Consider the following 18,339-nt stretch of genomic DNA (forward strand, 5'->3'; position numbering starts at 1 on the left):
ATTGTCCTGGCAGCCTCTAAAAGGATTCAGCAACATTCCATGCCAGAGTTTTGACTCCATATTTTAAAGGCCACCTATGCATTTTGAATAGCCAAATTTACTTCCTTTTCTCCTGAACGTGTGAAAGTAGCTATCATTCGGCTGGTTGCTGGCTGCAGTGCCTTCTCAGTGCCACTGGCTCCACACGGTCTTGGCCACAGTAATTGAGCAGCTGTGACACGAGGAAGGTGCCAGTGCTCCTCTAGTTCTGTGGAATCCTGACTCACCAGTTGGTAAGATGTGCATGTCAGCTGGCCTGATTAGAAACCCTTTTCACTAGGGGTCAGTGGCCACAGCCCGCACTACCTGTGTGAGGGAATTCAAGCAAACGTGTCTGAGGAGAGCTGTGATGTTTGACCATGCTCATGGCCTTTATTTCTCCACACCTAGATTCACTTCAACAAGTTGAGAACAAGTGCTTAGTGCACATAAGCCATTTCCTCCAGATCAGAACCTTCCTAGACTGGGCAGACTCAGGCGCAGTCAGCCTGGTGCTTCACTGCTTAATTTGCTCATTTAGGAAAAACATTTCTTCGGTGTCCTACATGGGAGACACTTTGCAGAACACTGGAGAACTCTAAGCTGAATAAGGCATGATCCTTCCCTCCTAAGTCCTTTTTCTGCATCCTCCTTCAGTGCTTCAGTGTAGATGGAGTACTAGTCTGTCAGTGTGTCACTGTGGAATCCATCAGTCAGCTTTTTCCATGAATGAACAGATCTTGCCTGGCCTCCTATTAGGACAATCTTCTCTGTGGTGGCTGCTTTGGATGGAAGAGGTGATACAGCCATGGAATGAGAGCTTCTCTCTATAAAGAGCTCAGTGATCTATGTGACAAGTGAACTTGTCTTCATAAATATCAGGAAATACAGATTGACCCAGCCTTCCTGGGCCTTGCTCAGAAGAAAGATCCAGGCTAGAGATAGAAATTTGGGAGTGTGTGGATGATATGAGCCATGAGAATGTTTGAGACCCTTCAGAGGCACAGCGTGTGAGGAACAAGAAGACAAGGCAGCCGGGACTGAATCTGGGGACACCAGTATTTAGAAGCTGGATGGAGGAAGAGGGGCCAAGAAGTGGGGTGAAAGCTACGGGTGATCGCAGAAGCTGAGAAAAGAGGATATTTCATGGAGGGGAGTGGTCAGTGGTGCTGAGGCTCTTCAGAGGTCAAGTAAGCTGAGGCTACCGAGTAGCCCTGTCTCCGTGTAGGAGTGCTAGCAGGGAGAGGCCAGAGCCAGGGCCATCACCCTTGTCCCCGGGGGGAGTGTGCTCTCGTGCGAGAGGCAGGCGCTCCGTGCAGCGTGACTAGCGTGACCAGCGTGAGGCAGAGGCAGCTGCTGTCCACGAGGGTGGTGGTCAGGGTGAGCTGGCTTTGGGGAATGGTTTATTAAAGAGCTGTGGCTGGAGCTGGACCCTGGGCACTTCAGAGTGGGATTTGGCTAGGTTGGTGAGGAGGGGAAGACAGGCATTCCAGGCCGGGAGAAGGACGCACACACTGCCTGACTTCGGGAATGCGCGTGCTATGTTCAACGCAGGAGGCTGACACGACGGATGGGGGGAAAGGAGGGCAGGGAGGCCAAATGGTCCCCTATATAAAGAGATTTTAGTGCCAAGCTTAGAAATCTAGAAATGTAAACCACTTAACCAAACAGGAGAGCATTAAATTAACATATTAATCCCACACATCAAATTAGCCTGTCGTGCCAGCTTATTAGCACTCACTGGGGCCTCTTGGTCTGGAAAAAGCAATGCATGTTGTTATGAACAGTGTGTTCCTTGGTGTATTGCTACCTGTTGGCACCCCCTCCATTGTATCCCACTCCTAAGGATCATTAACAATGCAGCAAACACACTGTGCATTTCACTATTTGCACATTTTCTTCTCAGTGAGAATCTGAAGCCCAAGTCCTAACCTTGCTGGTCTAAGAGGTAGAATTCGGAAAATAAGTCCCTCTTTAGTTCAAATGTGTTTAGTACGGCAAAAGCATTTTCAAAGGTTCTTTTTAACTTTCCAGTACTGACTCTGCTATCTGACAGAGGGAAGGTTTAAAATAGAGTCCATTTTCAGTTATCCCTGCACTGAGAAGCACCAGCGCTGGCCAGCATGTGGACTTTTGCTGCCTTTCCTGTCCCTCTACCAGGGCTCTCTTGTCCCTTGTGCCTGCTAAGTGCACAGCACAAACTCTTACCTGGGAAATTGTGATCTCCGGAACGAGTACTAAGCCAAAGATGAGATCCACAGCTTGAATGTAAATGGTTGAAACTGGCTTTTCTAGGCAGCTTGTACAATTAGACTCTTTATTTGTGAGTCCCTGGTTTCTGTTTGTACAGCACAGAACAGTGGTTACTCCAGTCACAGCATAGTACCTAGCAGCTTTCCATAGATGAACTTAGGAAAGAGAAAAAAATCATATCATGTACATGTGAAAGCATTGGATGTGTGTTTGCAAATCTGGGTCTCTTTTCCTCCCAGAAAATCCAAATTACCCACTGGAGGTGGCAGAGCTTGAGTTTCCAGTGTTCCTGTTATTGATAGAAGGAAGAAATAGCCCCTTGCTTCTGCTGAAAATAATATGCACATACTTTTCACAATACATTTTTATAATGCGTATTTATATAAGTATATATGCTGTGACTGTGTGTAGCTTGTGTGCATGTGTTCATTTTTTAAAGCTCTGAGAAGGCAAAGATGTGCAGGACTTCCAAAATAATATTCTTCTGAAGTATCTCACATTCCTCCCAAGACCTAGAAATAAACTCTGCTTAAAAAAAGCATATCGAGCAGCTGCTGGCCTTGTTTGAGATGAGCTGGGTTGGCATCAATGTACTTGTGATTACCAACATGTATTGAAACACATAACTTCAGCTGGATCTTGCTTTTTCCTCTGTTATCGACCTTGTAGTTCACCCAGTAGGCTGGAGTAAGTGCCAGAATGGCCACTAGCTGTCCCCTGAAGTGTGGCGGGAAAGAGTGTAATATAAAGGGTGCATGCGGTGCATCCATCACACCAGCTATGCTGCTATTGAAAGTGACACCGAAATAATTTTATGGTGAGGAAATACATTCTTGACATATTAGGTGAAAATTAAGAATGAAGAATAATAGATTAAATATGAGTTTATTTTTATTTAAAAATAGACACAAAGATATATGATAGGTTATACACTAAACTGTTAATGGTGGTTAATTCTTACTGGTAGCATTATTTATGATATCTATTTTCTTGTTTTTGCTTATTTGACTTTTTCTGCAGTGATTATGTATTGTTGTCTAGTTAAAGGCTGCTGAGAGAGAGGCCAACAGGATGGACTCACCCTCAGGAGGCTTTGCTTAGCTGTCTCTGGATGCTTGATTTATGTTAGAAATTGAAGATTAGAGTTCAGTCTTAGGAGCAAACTAACGTGGGGCTGTTGTAGCCACCACCCTTTGCCGAAACAGAAACTGTACCAGATACCGTACAAGGATCTTTCACATCTGTTATTTCATTTAACCATTGCAACCACTCTCCAAGGTAGGTGTTACTACTTCCAGTTTTACAGGTGAGGAAATGGAGACTGGGGAACTTGCATAATTTATCTAAGAACACACTGTTTAACTTGGAGGGAGTGAAATCCAGTTACACATGATCTATTCTGTGCTTCCTTGATTTCAGAGTAGAATAATTTTCCTTTGTAAGCCCCATCCACTGAGATCGCCCATTCGCTTCCTGTCTCCTTGCTGCTCATGCACATTTGCATTAGATTGACATTCCAGCCTTCAGTTCTTGGACAACTTGTGTTTTAATTGTGGTTCCACCCAACCTGTTTATGCAATAACTAGTTTGAAAAACTGTTCCAAGTGAAGTGGGGATGTTCACAAAGGCATTTTCACCACATTATCTGGTGTGATTACAGTAGCCCTTTAGGTAAGTGTTATTGTTTATACCTGTTTTACTGTGAGAAGACTCTGAAACCCAGAAAGTTGAAATTATATATGTACACGGTTCAAAAGTCAGGTATTACCAAAAGTCTTCATTAAAATGAATTAAAGAATGAGTAGCCTCCAATCCTCCCACTTCTGTGTCCCTTTCATCGGCAGCAACAACTTTCAGTTCTCTTAGTTGTTTCTGATACCTCCGTCTTTCTCAAGGATCTGCTTATTCTATTATTTCTTCATTTATGAATTGTAAATATTAACTATTTTCTATATGAGGTTTTAGCATCTTAGACCTACTCCTTATTTCTCCTCCAAATATAACAGTAAGTCTATTTTTGGTTAATTCAGCCCCTGGTGTTTACATTATTATCACCACGGTATGTGTGGCTCGGTGCCAAGACAGTTAATATAAGTACGTTTCCTCTCCTGTACAGCTGTTTTCCCCACTCAGGTTAAGCATTGCCTTGCCTTTGTTTGATTAGTTTACTGTCACCACTTCTTTGCAAACTCTCTAAGAGAACTGGAAAATCCCTCAGAGAGTGCTTTCCGCATGATCAGACGTGTCTAGTAATCTGTCAGCTCTCGTCTTTTCTTGAGGAATCTCTGTTGAAGCCCTCCCACCCTTCTTTCCCACCTGGATCATTGCTCTCTAGATCTGCTGTTCAGCTGTTGTTCTGATGTTTCCCTTTTCCTCTCTCCTCTGCTAAATCCCCATTTCTCATGCCCCTGGGCTCCTCCCTGTTTTTTTTCCCACTTTGATTTGGTGGAGCACATCCTTTAATAGCTTTCTTAGAAAAGGACTATGGGAGATACTTTTTTTGTTTTGAGAACTTGTATTCCCAAAAATGTATTATTTTACCCTCACACTTGATTGTCTAGGTGTTGAATTGCAGGTTGAAAGTAATTTCTCCTGAGAATTTTGAAGGTATTTTTTCTCTTCTGTTGAGAAATGCTATTTTGGGTATTGATTCTTTGTATATAATCTGTTTTTCTCTCTAGAGGCCTTATGTAAATATCTTTGGTATTCTGAAATTTCACTGTACCTGTTGTCTCTGAGTTTAGAGTCTCTCTGATATAATTTCTTCATGAAAAAATCTTTTACCATGTGATCAGAAGGGTGGGGAACCTGGGAGTCTAATATGCTTATTAATCAGATTTTTAACCAATCTTCCTGTTTTTCCTCCATGGCTTACTCTTGCCATCTGAGGTACATGGTGCCTCTAATGCATGGGCCTTATGGGGTTTTGGTGTATGAATAACTTTCTTCTCTTTGGCATCTAGTATTCTCATATCTCGGATCTGCTAATGTCTGCTATATCTTATAAAAATGGGTTGACTTTGCTCACCTGCTATTCTCTTCTCTTTCATTTCTTATCTGTGGACATATGCCTTTTTCAAATGTTTACTCTCATTTTAGTGAGGTTTGTGAAGAAAGCAGAAATCTTCAACCTATTATGTTTAACTGGATGTCACTAGAAGAGTTTTCTGTGCTATCACTTGGTACATCATTTTGGAATGCTTTACCTGTTTCTCAGTTTTAGATTTTTAGATACCAAGGTTGCTTAAAAAGCAGGCTCTGCCCTAAGCTGTTGTTTTTGTGGTTGAACCGGATATAGCTGAGGCCATAGCTGTCACATCCCAGGCTTATTTAGCAGCCCCAAGGGACCTTAATGTCGCATGGAAAGGGAGGCCCCAGTACCATGAGCAGCCCTACTTGGGTGTGATGGTCATCAGACTTCCATCTTCCCACCCATGTGCCTTGACTCTTTATGCCCAGGGGAGGTGCCTGGGGTCAGAGGTCACTCAGTGGAAAGATTCCTAGATTTCCTTTTTAAAAAATTTTATTCTTTTTAACTTATGAATTCATTCATGACCATATGCTCTTTAAAATAAAGATAGATAAGGCTGAAGTTCTCTTAAATACCCATCCCCCGACAAACATACCCTGCTCATTTTCATCCCCCAAGAGGTATCCATTGTTGTCTGTTTGGAGTATAGTCTTTCATACCTTTAAGAAATATACAAATATTCTAAAATTTGCACTTCTTTTCCTCTTCAATGATATGTTTTGAAGACATTTCTATGAAATGTGTAGATCTGCATAACCAGGCATGTTATGGATATATTGTAATTTATTTAGCCATTCTCCTATTGTTGAATACTTAGGTTGCTTCTAATTTTTCTTTTGTAAATAGAGCTGCAGTGAAGATTATAATTCAAGCTTTCTTTCATATGTGTAAGTGTTTCTTTAGGGTAGAAACCAAGAATGCAATAGGGCAGGAGTTGGCTAAGTATGACCCATGGTGCAGATCTGTTCCACTGCCAGTTTCTGTGTGGCCTTCAGAAAGGATGATTTTTACATTTAAAAATTGTTTTATTGATTGTTCCATCCTCTCCTCACTAACTTGAAAGATCATCTTTAATACATAATAAATATTGAAATATACATGGCTTTATTTTGGGGCTCTCGGTTTTGCTACACTGATCTAGTTGATTATTCCTATTTTAAATACTAGAGTTATGTAATATGTCTTGACTCTTGGTAGGGAAAATCCTGCCTCTTTCAGAATTGCATTGGCTGCTTTTGCATGTTGACTCTTTCATATGAATCTTAGAACTGGTGATGTTCCCCAAAACTCCCTCTGTTATTTTTATTGGGATGTATTAGATTTGCATTGAAGTGTAGCATAATTTGAGTAGAATTAACATTGTCTTCGTCCATTTGTTTTGCTATAACAAAATACATGAGAGTGGGTAATTTATGAAGAGCAGAAATTTATTGCTCACAGTTCTGGATGCTGGGAGTCCAAGATCAAGATGCTAGCAGGTTTGGTGTCTGGTGAGGGGTGCTCTCTGCTTCCAAGATGGTGCCTTGTTGCTGTATCATCTGGGGGTTCAAACCTTGTGTCCTCACATGGTGGAGGGAGTAAGGGCAAGAGAGAGTGAACCCACTCCCGAAAATCCTTTTTATAAAGGCTTTAATCCATTCACGAGGGTGGGACCCTCATGACTTAATCACTTCCCAAAAGTGAATGATCCACTTCTCACCTATTGATACCACTGCAATGGGGATTAAGTTTCAGCATGAATTTTGGAGGGGACACCATCATTCAAACCATAGCAAAGGTTACTTATTCAAGTCTTATCTCATGTTCTTAAATAAAGTTTCATCATTTCTTCCTAGAAGTCTTGCATGCTTCTCTTTGGATTATTGCTGTTGTATAGGAAAGGTACTGAGTTTTGTTTGGAATTGATCATTTTGCATTTATCGTGTTTAAGTCTTTTGTTAGCTCTAGTAATGTGTCAGTTGTTTCTTTTGGGTTTTCTAGATCACTAGTTATATTATCCACAAATAATGACAGTTTTGTCCTCACTAACAATTGTAACTCTTACTGCATTTAATTGTTTTATTGTACTGACTAGGCTACTTAAGTGCAGTTTTGGATAACAGGAGAGAAAATGTCTTTTTCTTGAAGCTAGCGGGAATGCTTGCTCTGGGTTTTTGGCATACCCTCCTTTTCAACTTAAAGAAGCCTTTTCTAGTCTGCTAGGGGGTTTTAAGGTGAATGAGTATATTATTTTACCTAATGTTTTATTGGCATCTATTGAGTGATGTTAAGATTATTCTCCTTGAATTATTCGAGGTCATGAATTACATGGATTTTCTAATATTCTTCCATTCTTGGGATAAATCATACTCAACTGAGAGTGGTTTTTTTTTTTGTTTGTTTTTGTTTTTTGTCTTTTTTACTGACCGGTAACGGGATCGCAACCCTCGGTGTCGCGCCCGCACCGCGCTCAGCCAGTGAGCGGGAACCGGTCTCCACATGGGATCCGAACCCTCGGCGGGAGCACCGCCGCACTCCCAAGCAGCGCACTCTCCAGTGTGCCACCGGGCTGGCCCCGACTGAGAGTGTTTTTAAATCACTCTTGTATTTGATTTGCTGCTATTTAATTTGTAATTTTTTTTTTGGGGGGGGGAGCAGCTGGCCAGTAGAGTGATCTGGATCCTTGACCTTGGTGTTATCAGCATCACTCTTTAACCAGGTAAGCTAACCAACCAGCCCTAGTTTGTAATTCTTAAGACAATGCGTAGAAGAAAGTTTAGCTTCTGGTTTTCTTTTCTTTGATAAGATAAGTTATGACTGATATCAGGCTTATGCTAATGTCATAAAATGAGTGGAAGCTTCTCGTGGTCTCCTTCCCTCTAAAACAGTTTCTGTGAAATGGGAATTATCTGTTCCTTGACCATCTGGTAGAACCTGCCCATTAAAGTCATTTGAGTGAATTTTCTTTGAGCATAAAGCCTTGGCTACTATTTCAATTGTTCTATTGTTATGCTTTTTCTTTCTAATTCTTCTATTTCAAATTTAAGGTCATAGACATTTTCTAAATAATTTATTTTTTCCTTCCTTTTTTCTAGATAGTTTACTTTTTTCAGCTAGATTTCCAAATTCATTCTGCAGAAAGTGTCATTGGGATTTTGATAGGGATGGCATTGAATCTTGTAGAATAACTTTGAGTAGTATGGTCATTTTATTGAAAGGCAATATTTAGCCTTTCAATCTGTGAACATGAATGTCTTTCTCTTTATTTATATCTTTAAGAAGTCTTTTGCCTCCTTGGTTAAGTTTATTCCTAACTATTTTATTCTTTTTGATGCTATTGTAAATAGAATTGTTTTCCTAGTTTCCTTTTCAGATTGTTTATTGTTAGTGCATAATTTTTGCACATTTATTTTGTGCCTTGAAATTTGCTAAATTCATTCATTAGTTTTAACAAGTTTTTGCTTTTTTTCAAGAATCTTTAGGGTTTTCTACATGTAAGAGTATGTCATCTGTGAACAGAAGTCATTTTAGTTTTTTCAATTTGGATGCTAGGGCTATTATTTTTTAAAAATTTTTTAATTGACATAAAAATTGTATATTTTTGTTACATAAAACATGGTATTTTGAAATATGTATACTTTGTGGAATGGCTAAATTGAACTAATTAACATGAATTTCCTCACATACTTATTTTCTGTGGTGAGAACACTTAAAATCTACTCTCTTAGCAGTTTTCAAGAATGCAATACATTGTTAATAACTATAGTCACTATGTTGTAAAATAAATGTCTTGAACTTATTCCTCCTAACTGAAGTTTTGTGTCCTTCGACCAACATCTTTCCAACCCTCCAGCCCACTCAGGGCCTCTTCAGATATTCTGTATTCTTATTTTTTGTCTGTCAGGTGTCATCTTCTGGGGAAATATGCTAAACCTCCTACTGTAACTGTGAATCCCAATTACTTTTTAAAACTACCCTGTCATTGTAAACCATTTGTTCTTGGAAACACCGAGCTCCTGAAATGGACACTAGGTGGGTGTCTGCCAACCTTTGTTAAAAGAACATATGCATGAAGTGTTTGTTGAACAAACATTTCTTGAAAATCTACTTTGTTTCTGGCACTGAGGGGACAAAGATCTCGAAGGCTTCGGTCTAGAGGAAGGAATACACGCTGCCACAGATGTGAAGTTGGGTAATGTAGCAGGGAGTGTGAACAGGCTGAATTAGAGAAACATGTGAACCCCCGCACTGTACTTACTAGTGTATAACCCAGGTCAGCTACTTAACCTCTCTGCCGGTTCTTCATTTGTAAAACGTGAGTAACTTTTACCTACTTTACAATACAGGGAAAGCTCCCTGCACAGTGAACTTTTTGCATCACAGAATGTGGTTATCTAAAACATATAGATCGATGCTGTCTATGCTGTCTACCCCGTGTATTATAGTAACACAGAAATTGGGTGGCTAGCTGCCAGGATTAGGATGGCCTGTGTTTATCAAACATCACCTGTGAATTAAGCAGAAGAGGAGTCTGAGCTGGTCCTGGGCAGCACAGTTAATATGTTAGAAAACCAGAACCTGGACCGAAGTTGGGCTGGCCCAAAACTGTTGCTCTCCTGAGCTGGCACTGAGCTGGGACGTGAAGAAAGAACGAGCAGGGCACGTTCTCAGTAGAGAGAACAGCTTGTGCAAAGGCACAGAGACACGGAAGTACGGGCCACGGTTGGGACCAGTGACTAGAGCTGCGCCGTTGGTAAAGAGTGGTGGGAGTTAAGACTGGAAGGCGAAATGGGATCCAATTTAAAGTCCCTGCCCCATTTGGATTTTAGTCTGTAAGCAATGAAAAGCATCAAAATATTTTGCATAGTAAGAGACACACTGTGCTTGAACTGGAAGGAGAAAGGCCAGAATATGACATGTCCTATAAAATCCACGCAGGGACTGCAGATGGCAGGGGGCGAACACAGCAGTGGAAGAGCAAGAACGCAGGGTGAGGCAGTACCGCTGGCCGTTCCAGAACTTTCAGCAGGACATCAGGCACCTAAAACATGCCTTAAGTTCTCTGACTGGACGGAGAGCCAGCTGTTTCCTTAGTGACTTGAAAGCACTCTGAAATCCCTTCATATACTGTACGGTCTTAGATGCTAAATTATAGCCTCTGCAGTTTTTAGCTAAGGTGGACATCTAAGCTATGGAACAGGTAACTTGTCCAGTTAAGCAAAACTGTCTCTGCCTTAATCATGGCAGGTATTTGATTCTCTCTCAGGAGCATGCGCTGTCTAGATCTCAGCAGCAAGCAGATATTGGAAAATGTGGCTGCATTAACTAGAAGTTTAGGTATACTTTTAAGCTTAAGCATACTTTTAAGTACCCTTTTAAGCTGTACACTTAAAAGAAGGAAGGAGGTACTGCTTTCTGAGTATCTTCATGTATTCATTCAGCTTGGATACAGGGTAGGAGGTAACATTAAGGAACTCAGGAGATCTGCATCTTATTTAGGGCAAAAGAGAGGTGGGTATGAGGTAATTACTGAGTTCACATGGAGTACGTGTGAGTCTTGGGTGATACGTAATGAAGGATTGACCTTCCTCCATCATTTAGGAACTTACCATGCCGATAGGAACATGAGATAGAGGGGAAACTGGTGCATTAGTCTGTTTCTGTTGCTTTTAACAGAATACCCAAAACTGGGTGATTTATAAAGAAACAATATTAATCACTTACAGTTTCAGAGGCTGGGAAGTCCAAAGTCCAGGCATCACATCTTGTGAGAACCTTGTTGGTGGGTAATGATTCTTCACAGCAAAGCAGGGTGTCACGTGGCAGAAGTGGCAGAGCAGAGAGAGGGAGACTAACTTCCTCACACACACTCCTCTCAGAGCCCTCAAAACCACACCCATGACCAATGTTAAACCATCAACTTATTAATCCATTTACTAGGGTGTGGTCCTCACCGTCTAATCACCTCTTCAGGGCCCCACCTTTCAATTACCATACTAAGATTTCCCACCCTCTTAACACTGTCACAGTGGGGATTAAGTTTGGGGGAACATTCAATCTACAGCAGCTGGTAAAACACAGATTTCTAAAGGAAAATGACCAGTGTTTCAAGAAGGGGAGCAAGGAGAACAGTGTCCTGTGGGCTGGTGCAGGGATGGGACAGGGGCCCTGGAATGACTTAGAATCTGAGTCCCCCAGCCTTGAGTGTTTCGCTCTGGCTGCCGTTCTCTTTCACAAGAGTTGTGCTTGTGTCTGTTGTCTTTGATGTCATCTGTACGGCCTCCCTGGTCTCTACCAGCCTCCTGCCTTGCCGTTGCCTCGTTCATCCTCTCTTAGCCTCTGCTTAGCATTTTTATTAGAAAATGAAAAACTTTAGTCATTACATGGAAGAACTGTGTCCAGCTGCTCAAACCCACCCAGTTTCTGTTTTTAGCTTCTCCCCCACTTAAAAATAAACAGCATCAGGTCCCACTTGCCAAGCCTTTGTCACCGTCTCCAGCAGCCATTCCTCCTGCCATCTGCTCCCCCAGATGCTCAGCCTGTCCCCTCCTCCCGTCTCCGCCCCACATGCAGCCCTTCTGTGCGTGAGCGAGGGGCCCACCAAGCCCGGCAGCCCGCAGCCCCACCACCATCTGCCTCTACCCCCAAGTCCGTTCCAGCTTCGCTTTGACCCAGATGCCGCAGTCTGCACCCCCAGGCCTGGCTTGTTTGTCGCAGCCAATCCTGTGATTTCCAGGGACAGGATGTTGACTAGAAAAGATGGAGGTGTTGCCATGGAGATGTGAATAAACACAGGGAGGCTTGGACACCTCACAGCAGGAAATCCAAACTAGTTTGACAGAAGTTTAGTTCAGCTCTAAGGTTTAGCTGGTTTGGGTTACATTCCTCACCTTTGGAAGTCAGTCTCTTAGAGGGAAGTTTAAAGCCGCTGCTGGATGTCGTTACAACGTTCTCACCCGTCTCTGTGTCTGGGTCAGAGGCAGCATGCTTGGGCGGAGTAATTGGAGGTCTGCCCAGGCCTGTGCTCTGGGTATTCTGTGGGACTGGCTGTACCCAGGTCAGAAGTCCAGCACCTGCCCCAGGACCTGAAGAGTGGGTTATGTTGACATTCACCTGGAGGAAAACAGCCCCAACCCAGGCCTCTGTCATACAAATCAGAGCAATGGGAAGACCTGCTGACCCCCCCACGTGGGAACCGAGGGATTTTTTTCTTTCTTCACTTCCCATTCTTTCTCTTTGCTTTAAGTTTCAGGGGTTGTAGGGAGAGATGTTTGGAACTGGTGGCTATACCTCGCCTGTCCAGGTTGAGGACACAGGAGGCCCCTCCTTTCTCAAAATTCGATGCCAGATGGTGAGCATGGGTGAGAGGGCCTAGGCTTGGGGTGCTGTGAAGGATCACTTTCCCCTGGGCTCCGGAGGAAAGGGGCACGTTGTTGGCATTGCCCCTAATGATGCCATAGGCCGAGCAGAACTCTGCTGTGTAACAGAGAACGTGGAAGGAAACAGTCCACCTGCTGACATTTGGGCAGGGCGGGGCAGTTCTGTCCTGCACGTGGCAGCCTGTGTATTACCCCTGGTCCCGCCCACCACATGCCACAATTGCCTCTTAGTCATTGAGACAGGAATGCCCAACAACTTTCTCAAGATCCCCTGGGGGGTGGTGCACCCCCAGTTTTTTGCTGCCAGGGTATCACACTGCCACAGATTTATCTATCCTCTCGGAAGAGACCATGACCAGACCAGAGCTCTTTTTCATCCTGACAAATTTCATGTTAATGAAAATCAAATTCTATCTATCAATGATTGCCTTATCTGATCAAGTTAGCAATTCTCATTTTTGTACCTGATGGCTTTTCATGGTACACTGATATTTCCCCATTTAGTTTACGATTCTTTAACACAAGTTCTCTTGCCAAGGGGTCTCCAAGCACCTCTAAGCCATGAGGCGGGGGACTAACATGTGAGGCACGGCCCCCACTCATGGCAGCCTGCACCCTAGACATGAGGGACCATGGAAGTAATTGCTACAGGACTTCAGAGGAGAGAATGTAAAAGAAATTAAGCGTTTAAAGTGGGGACTTTAGAAATATTTGTTAATATTAATACATTACTAATAATTATTTATTAGTGGAGCCAGCTGGCCCAAGGGAATATACCCTCCAGCCTTGCCCATACGGCATTTTTCCTCCTGGGACCCATAAGTGTGGTACTTACTTCTAGAGTTCCTGTAAACCAATGGCTGAGGCCATGTGGTTCCCAAGTAGAGAGAGATCCCTAATGTCAAAACTGCCACCTTCCAAAGTGTGTCCAGGGAACCATAAGAGGAGAGACAGGTTGCAGCTGAGACTCACGCCCCCTTGCAGTTAAATATCACCATCCTGTGGGTTATCCAGACGAGCCCTCTTTTTCCTTCCCGGTGGCCCGTCATTCTGTTCTCGCACTGAGTTACAGTGAAAAGAAGCAAGGCTCTGACAGTTTTGCTGCTTATTGGCATGGCTAGTTTTGTCAGAGGATGAAGCTACTATTAGTTATAATTAGGTTTTTGGATTTTCTTGATACTCATCTATATTGTCTTCCACCCACTTTCCCTGGGAGATAATCAAGAATTGCCTGTGAGCATCCTGATTTTTCCTTTAAGTCATTTTGGTTTATTAATTATAACAGCCTGTGCCCTTAACATTCCTGCTCATTAAAAAAAAAAAAAACTATTTTAAAAATTGCGTTGTAGTTAGTTGTTTCACATTTAGATGTGCCCTCTCCTGTCTCTGAGATTAGAGGATCCTTCACAGTTTGTGCTATGTTGACTTTTTTTTCCCTAAGTAGAAATAGGAACGTATTGAATCACGTAGCTGAGAGAGATACTGGGGTAGTCACAGAATCAAGGGAAGGTCTGCAGGAGCCAGGGCCCCAGGGGCTGGATAGAGGACCCTCCAGGATTTACTCTCCCTCTCCCTGCCCTGCTCGGCCTCCAGATGTGGTCTGGCCCTTTCCTGGTAGCAGGTGACTGCACCAGAGCCCTGCTTAGCGACCCCGTGGGAAGAGAGTCTTCCTCTCTCAGAGTGTCTCTGTTGATTATTTAACAACTGCGATTGGTTCCCATAAAAGGCGAACCACTTTGAGCTTAACCAAGCATGCTCTCTGTAGCTGACATTAACAAAGGGAGATCACATGGGGCCTCTGAATTCCCCTAACAGGTCCACAGCTGGGGGAGGCTGAGAGGAGTTAAAGCAGAAGTGGGGTCTGACTTGTCGGGCCCCTTAGAAATCAAATGTGTTATCAGTGGTCCCCAAACCCAGAGAGAATTATTTGTGTGCAGTTATGCCAATTAAGACAATTCATATGTTCTTAATTTATTATTCTGTATTTTTTCCTCTATCTCCCAGTTTCCTCTCACCCTGCCTCCCCAGTTACTGCCAGTTGAATAATACCCAGAATATATTGTCCTCTGCTCTAAAATGCAGAGACTGGTAGGTTAATGTCTCCTTACTCTCAGAGGAGAAGAGGACTGAATAGCAAGCCACTTCACCCCCCTTTCTCTCTCATTACCAGTTTTCACACCTGTGGTCATTTTGTATTGGGTCTTGTCTATGACATCCCCCTGTACGTGATTGTGGCCTCTTTGAACAGGGGGGAGACTAGAGGTCATCTCGTCTGGTGGCCTCCAAGCAGGGCCGTGGTGGCATCACTGGAGAACTTTCCAGAGCAGTCATATCCAGGCAGACATCACAGCCAGTGTCTACTGCACAGAAGGCCACCCCGGCATGTGGTGGCAGTGAGAGCATGATTCAAGATGATGTCAGAGGAGAGAACCATGGACGGGGAGATACACGGTCACAGCTAGATCTGAGCAGGCAGCACAGACCCTGGAGCTGGTAGAAGGGAAGAGCAGGGGGGCAGGAAATCATTTCTCTAGATTAGATATGAAGAAGACACTGATCGAGGCTTGCAGAGTAGCCACAGATGACCACATCAGGGTCACCAGAAATAAGTAAGCCTCCTGCTGGAGACTTACACCAGAAGGACTGAAAGAATTCAGTCCTTTTTGCCTGTCATGAATTACATAGGCTGCTGCCATTGGGTCTTTCAGGATTTTATTTGTAATGGAGCACAGCTAAAGTCAGGATGGAGGCGACCCCAGAGTTGTGTAGGTTTCCAGATGATATTCAGGAAATATCTCCAGACCCTTTGCTCCCTCTCCTTTCCATACCTTTGGATTAGGCTGAGGTATTTGTCAGAAACCCTGGGACCTGGCATGTCTGCTGTTGAGTTGTGCCTGTTTCTCATTCTGAGAACATAGTCCCAAGGACAGTCCCTGTGGGTGTGCTGATGGGGTCCCACACTCTAGACACAGCACACTGACCTCACCTGGGACAGGCCACCAGAATGGTCCATGCTGAGGAATAAAGGCTCTGTTTGCTTTATGAAATCCCTGAGGAAGTATTACAAGAAGAAAAAGTGCAACGAGGAGCTAGAAGGACCCGCAGAATTCTTCGTCATCGTTGCTGGAAAGCGTCGGCGTCTCCCCAGCCTCAGGTCTCACAGGCACTCTGATACACCACCGTTCCTGGATGCCGCCACGTGCTGTTGGGGGAGTGCGTAGCCTGAGCTCTGATCCCAGCAGTGGGGTTGGCTCGTGCTGACTCTCCTGCACCCTCGTGACGGGACTCCTCCTAATAGTATGTCAGGGTTATGGGCTGCTTGGCTGGCTGTGCAGGCTCAAGTCAGAGGGTCTGGAAGATCCCTCTGATCTTGCCCTCGTTACGTGGAGCTCTCTGTGCTAGTTTTCATGGAGAGCAGTTGAAGGTTCTTGCACCTGTGGATTTACGTGCAGAAAACACATGGAGGCATTTCAGCTGGAGGCGGGAGGGCTGCTAAATCTAAACTGGCTTCAGCACTTGTATTACACATGTCAGAGACAAGCCCCTTTTTGGTAGGAGGAAGTGACAGCTTTAGAGTACATCACTTCTTTCCTTAGGTCGGAATGAATGTGTCATAGGAATAGAAGTTTTGAGAGCTGTTTAAATAATGACCTGGCTCAGACTCCAGGGGGAGGTGTCCCAGGCTGGTGACGGGATGACGTCTTAGCCCTATTTCTTCCACCCTTGCAATGAGCCACCGTCTTGCCATTTCCCCCGCAGGCCCGAAGCCTGTCCCCGCAAGCTCGCCGCCGATGGCACGCCGTCCTCGCGTCTTGTTCCACCTCGATGCTGATCCTGTCCAACCTGGTGTTTCTTGGGGGCAATCAAGTTGGGAAAACCTACTGGAATAGGATCTTCATACAAGGTGAGTCGGCTGACCGTGCTGCTTTCATGTGTACAGTTGGTATCACGGATGGGATGTGGGGAGTCATCCCTTGTGAAATTCATGGAATGTGACCTATAAAAGTGCCAGCCAGGAAGAGTTTTCTTTGTTTAGCTATGATTTTAAGTATCCTCTATTTTTGATGTACCTCATATCTACTACATGTGATATTTATTTTACATCAAAACGTATTATCCTAAATCTCCCAGACTCTCCATTCCCTTCTACTAAGTTAATTTTCCAATTTTTTTGTGTTTCCTGATCTTCCCTACTGGCTGAGGATTCCCAGCCTTCAGTATTCTGCAAAGTCTAATTTCATTTACCACTCTGAAATGTGTCCTAGAAGCCCCACTGTGCTCTTCTAAAGCTGTGGGCATGGGACCTGTGTTTGCCACAGCTCTCAGTTGTAGATATTTCCGTCTGAACAGTAGTGGCTGAATTTAGTGAACATTAAGTGGATCATCTCCACATCCATGGCAGAGCTGCAGCTGCAGCAGGAAGCATGCTCATCTGTGGTAGTCATGGGAGCGTTGTGTTGTAATTGTTCATTCATTCATTCATGGTCACTATGTCCCTTGGACTGGGACTAAGAATCACATCATGTCCTTAAGAGAGCTGGGAGATTTGGAACTACTCACAATGCATGTTATGGTAGCCAATTCACTATGTTTTAAAAGAAAAGATTCCCCTGCTCTGTCTCCCTGACCAGTGACATGGTTACGTGCTTCTGGTTTCGGAAGTTTTGCCAAGTGGCGATGATGTGACTCAGCATGGCTGGCCTGTCATTTCCACATCTGGGTCCCTGAGGAGCCAGCGATGCTTCTGCTGCAGCTCTTTTCACCCCAGAAATAACCCTGCTGCAGCCGCGGGACCCCAGAGTGTCAGGCTGTGGATCTGAACTGTGGCGGGCCTAGGGGAGCCTGGTCAAAGGGGCCACAAGAGAGCCCTGTTCTACTTTAATCTTGTCACTGAAACACTCCTCTTTGATCTGGCTTTCTGAGAGATGTTTTAGCTGATAATTCCTGAAAAGACCATGCTCTTTATAAGTGGAAGCTGTCCTTTAATGCAGATGGGAGATAATCGGGTATAAAGGATCTAAAGAAAAAGGGGGTGACAGTGTCTTCTGTCTTGCCTCCTGCCACAGAAGCTAGCGCAATGCTGAGAACACTGTGTCTCGGAGGGAAATGCTGACTTGTGGTTTGCTTGTCATATAGTGAGAAGGCTCTGATTTTTGCTTCAGTAAATCAAGCATGTAGGGTGTTTGCTACTTGCAAGGCACCGAGAGTACAGGGATGAGAAAAGCAGCCCACACAAATGTGGGAGCCAAATATGCAAACAGAAATGTGGCAGTGGATTTGGGTAACTGCTGTGACAGATGTGTGAGAGGATTGCTCGAGGTCACAAGATGGAATGGCTGACTCTCCATGGAACGTGGACTTCACAGAGGAGGTGACATTTGGATTTCAGCAATAAGTAGGAATTTGCCAGGTGGAGAAGGCAGATATATTAGGGTAATTAACACTGGCTGCTATGTCAGAAATACTAAAATCTTGGTAAATTTTTACCAAAGAAATTAATTTCTCTCGTAGTTCAATACAAATCCAGTGCCTTTTTCTAAGCAGTGACTCCAGGACCTAGAATGTTTGTTTTGATTCTCCACTGTGTTGTTTTGTCTCATGGAGGGGAAGGGAACAGGGGCAGGTGTACCGTGTACTGAATAGCTTTGCCAAGAGTGACACATGACATTTGTGCTTACA

The 18,339-nt window shown here is 43.9% G+C and overlaps 1 protein-coding gene across 1 annotated transcript in view; it reads left to right on the forward strand.

Moving 5' to 3' along the window:
* LOC103609105 (protein-cysteine N-palmitoyltransferase HHAT-like) overlaps positions 1-16,564 on the forward strand; it is a gene marked incomplete at both ends in the record, with an annotated part of 115,801 nt that extends 99,237 nt beyond the window's left edge. The window contains one exon of the mRNA XM_008593467.1: positions 16,420-16,564. Within this exon, the coding sequence (XP_008591689.1) occupies positions 16,420-16,564 (145 nt within the window). The remainder of the gene's footprint in view (positions 1-16,419) is intronic.
* Between the last annotated feature and the right edge of the window lie 1,775 nt (positions 16,565-18,339).

The sequence above is a fragment of the Galeopterus variegatus genome, unplaced genomic scaffold, assembly GCF_000696425.1.
Source record: "Galeopterus variegatus unplaced genomic scaffold, G_variegatus-3.0.2 Scaffold9199, whole genome shotgun sequence".
In the NCBI taxonomy this organism is placed as follows: Eukaryota; Metazoa; Chordata; class Mammalia; order Dermoptera; family Cynocephalidae; genus Galeopterus; species Galeopterus variegatus.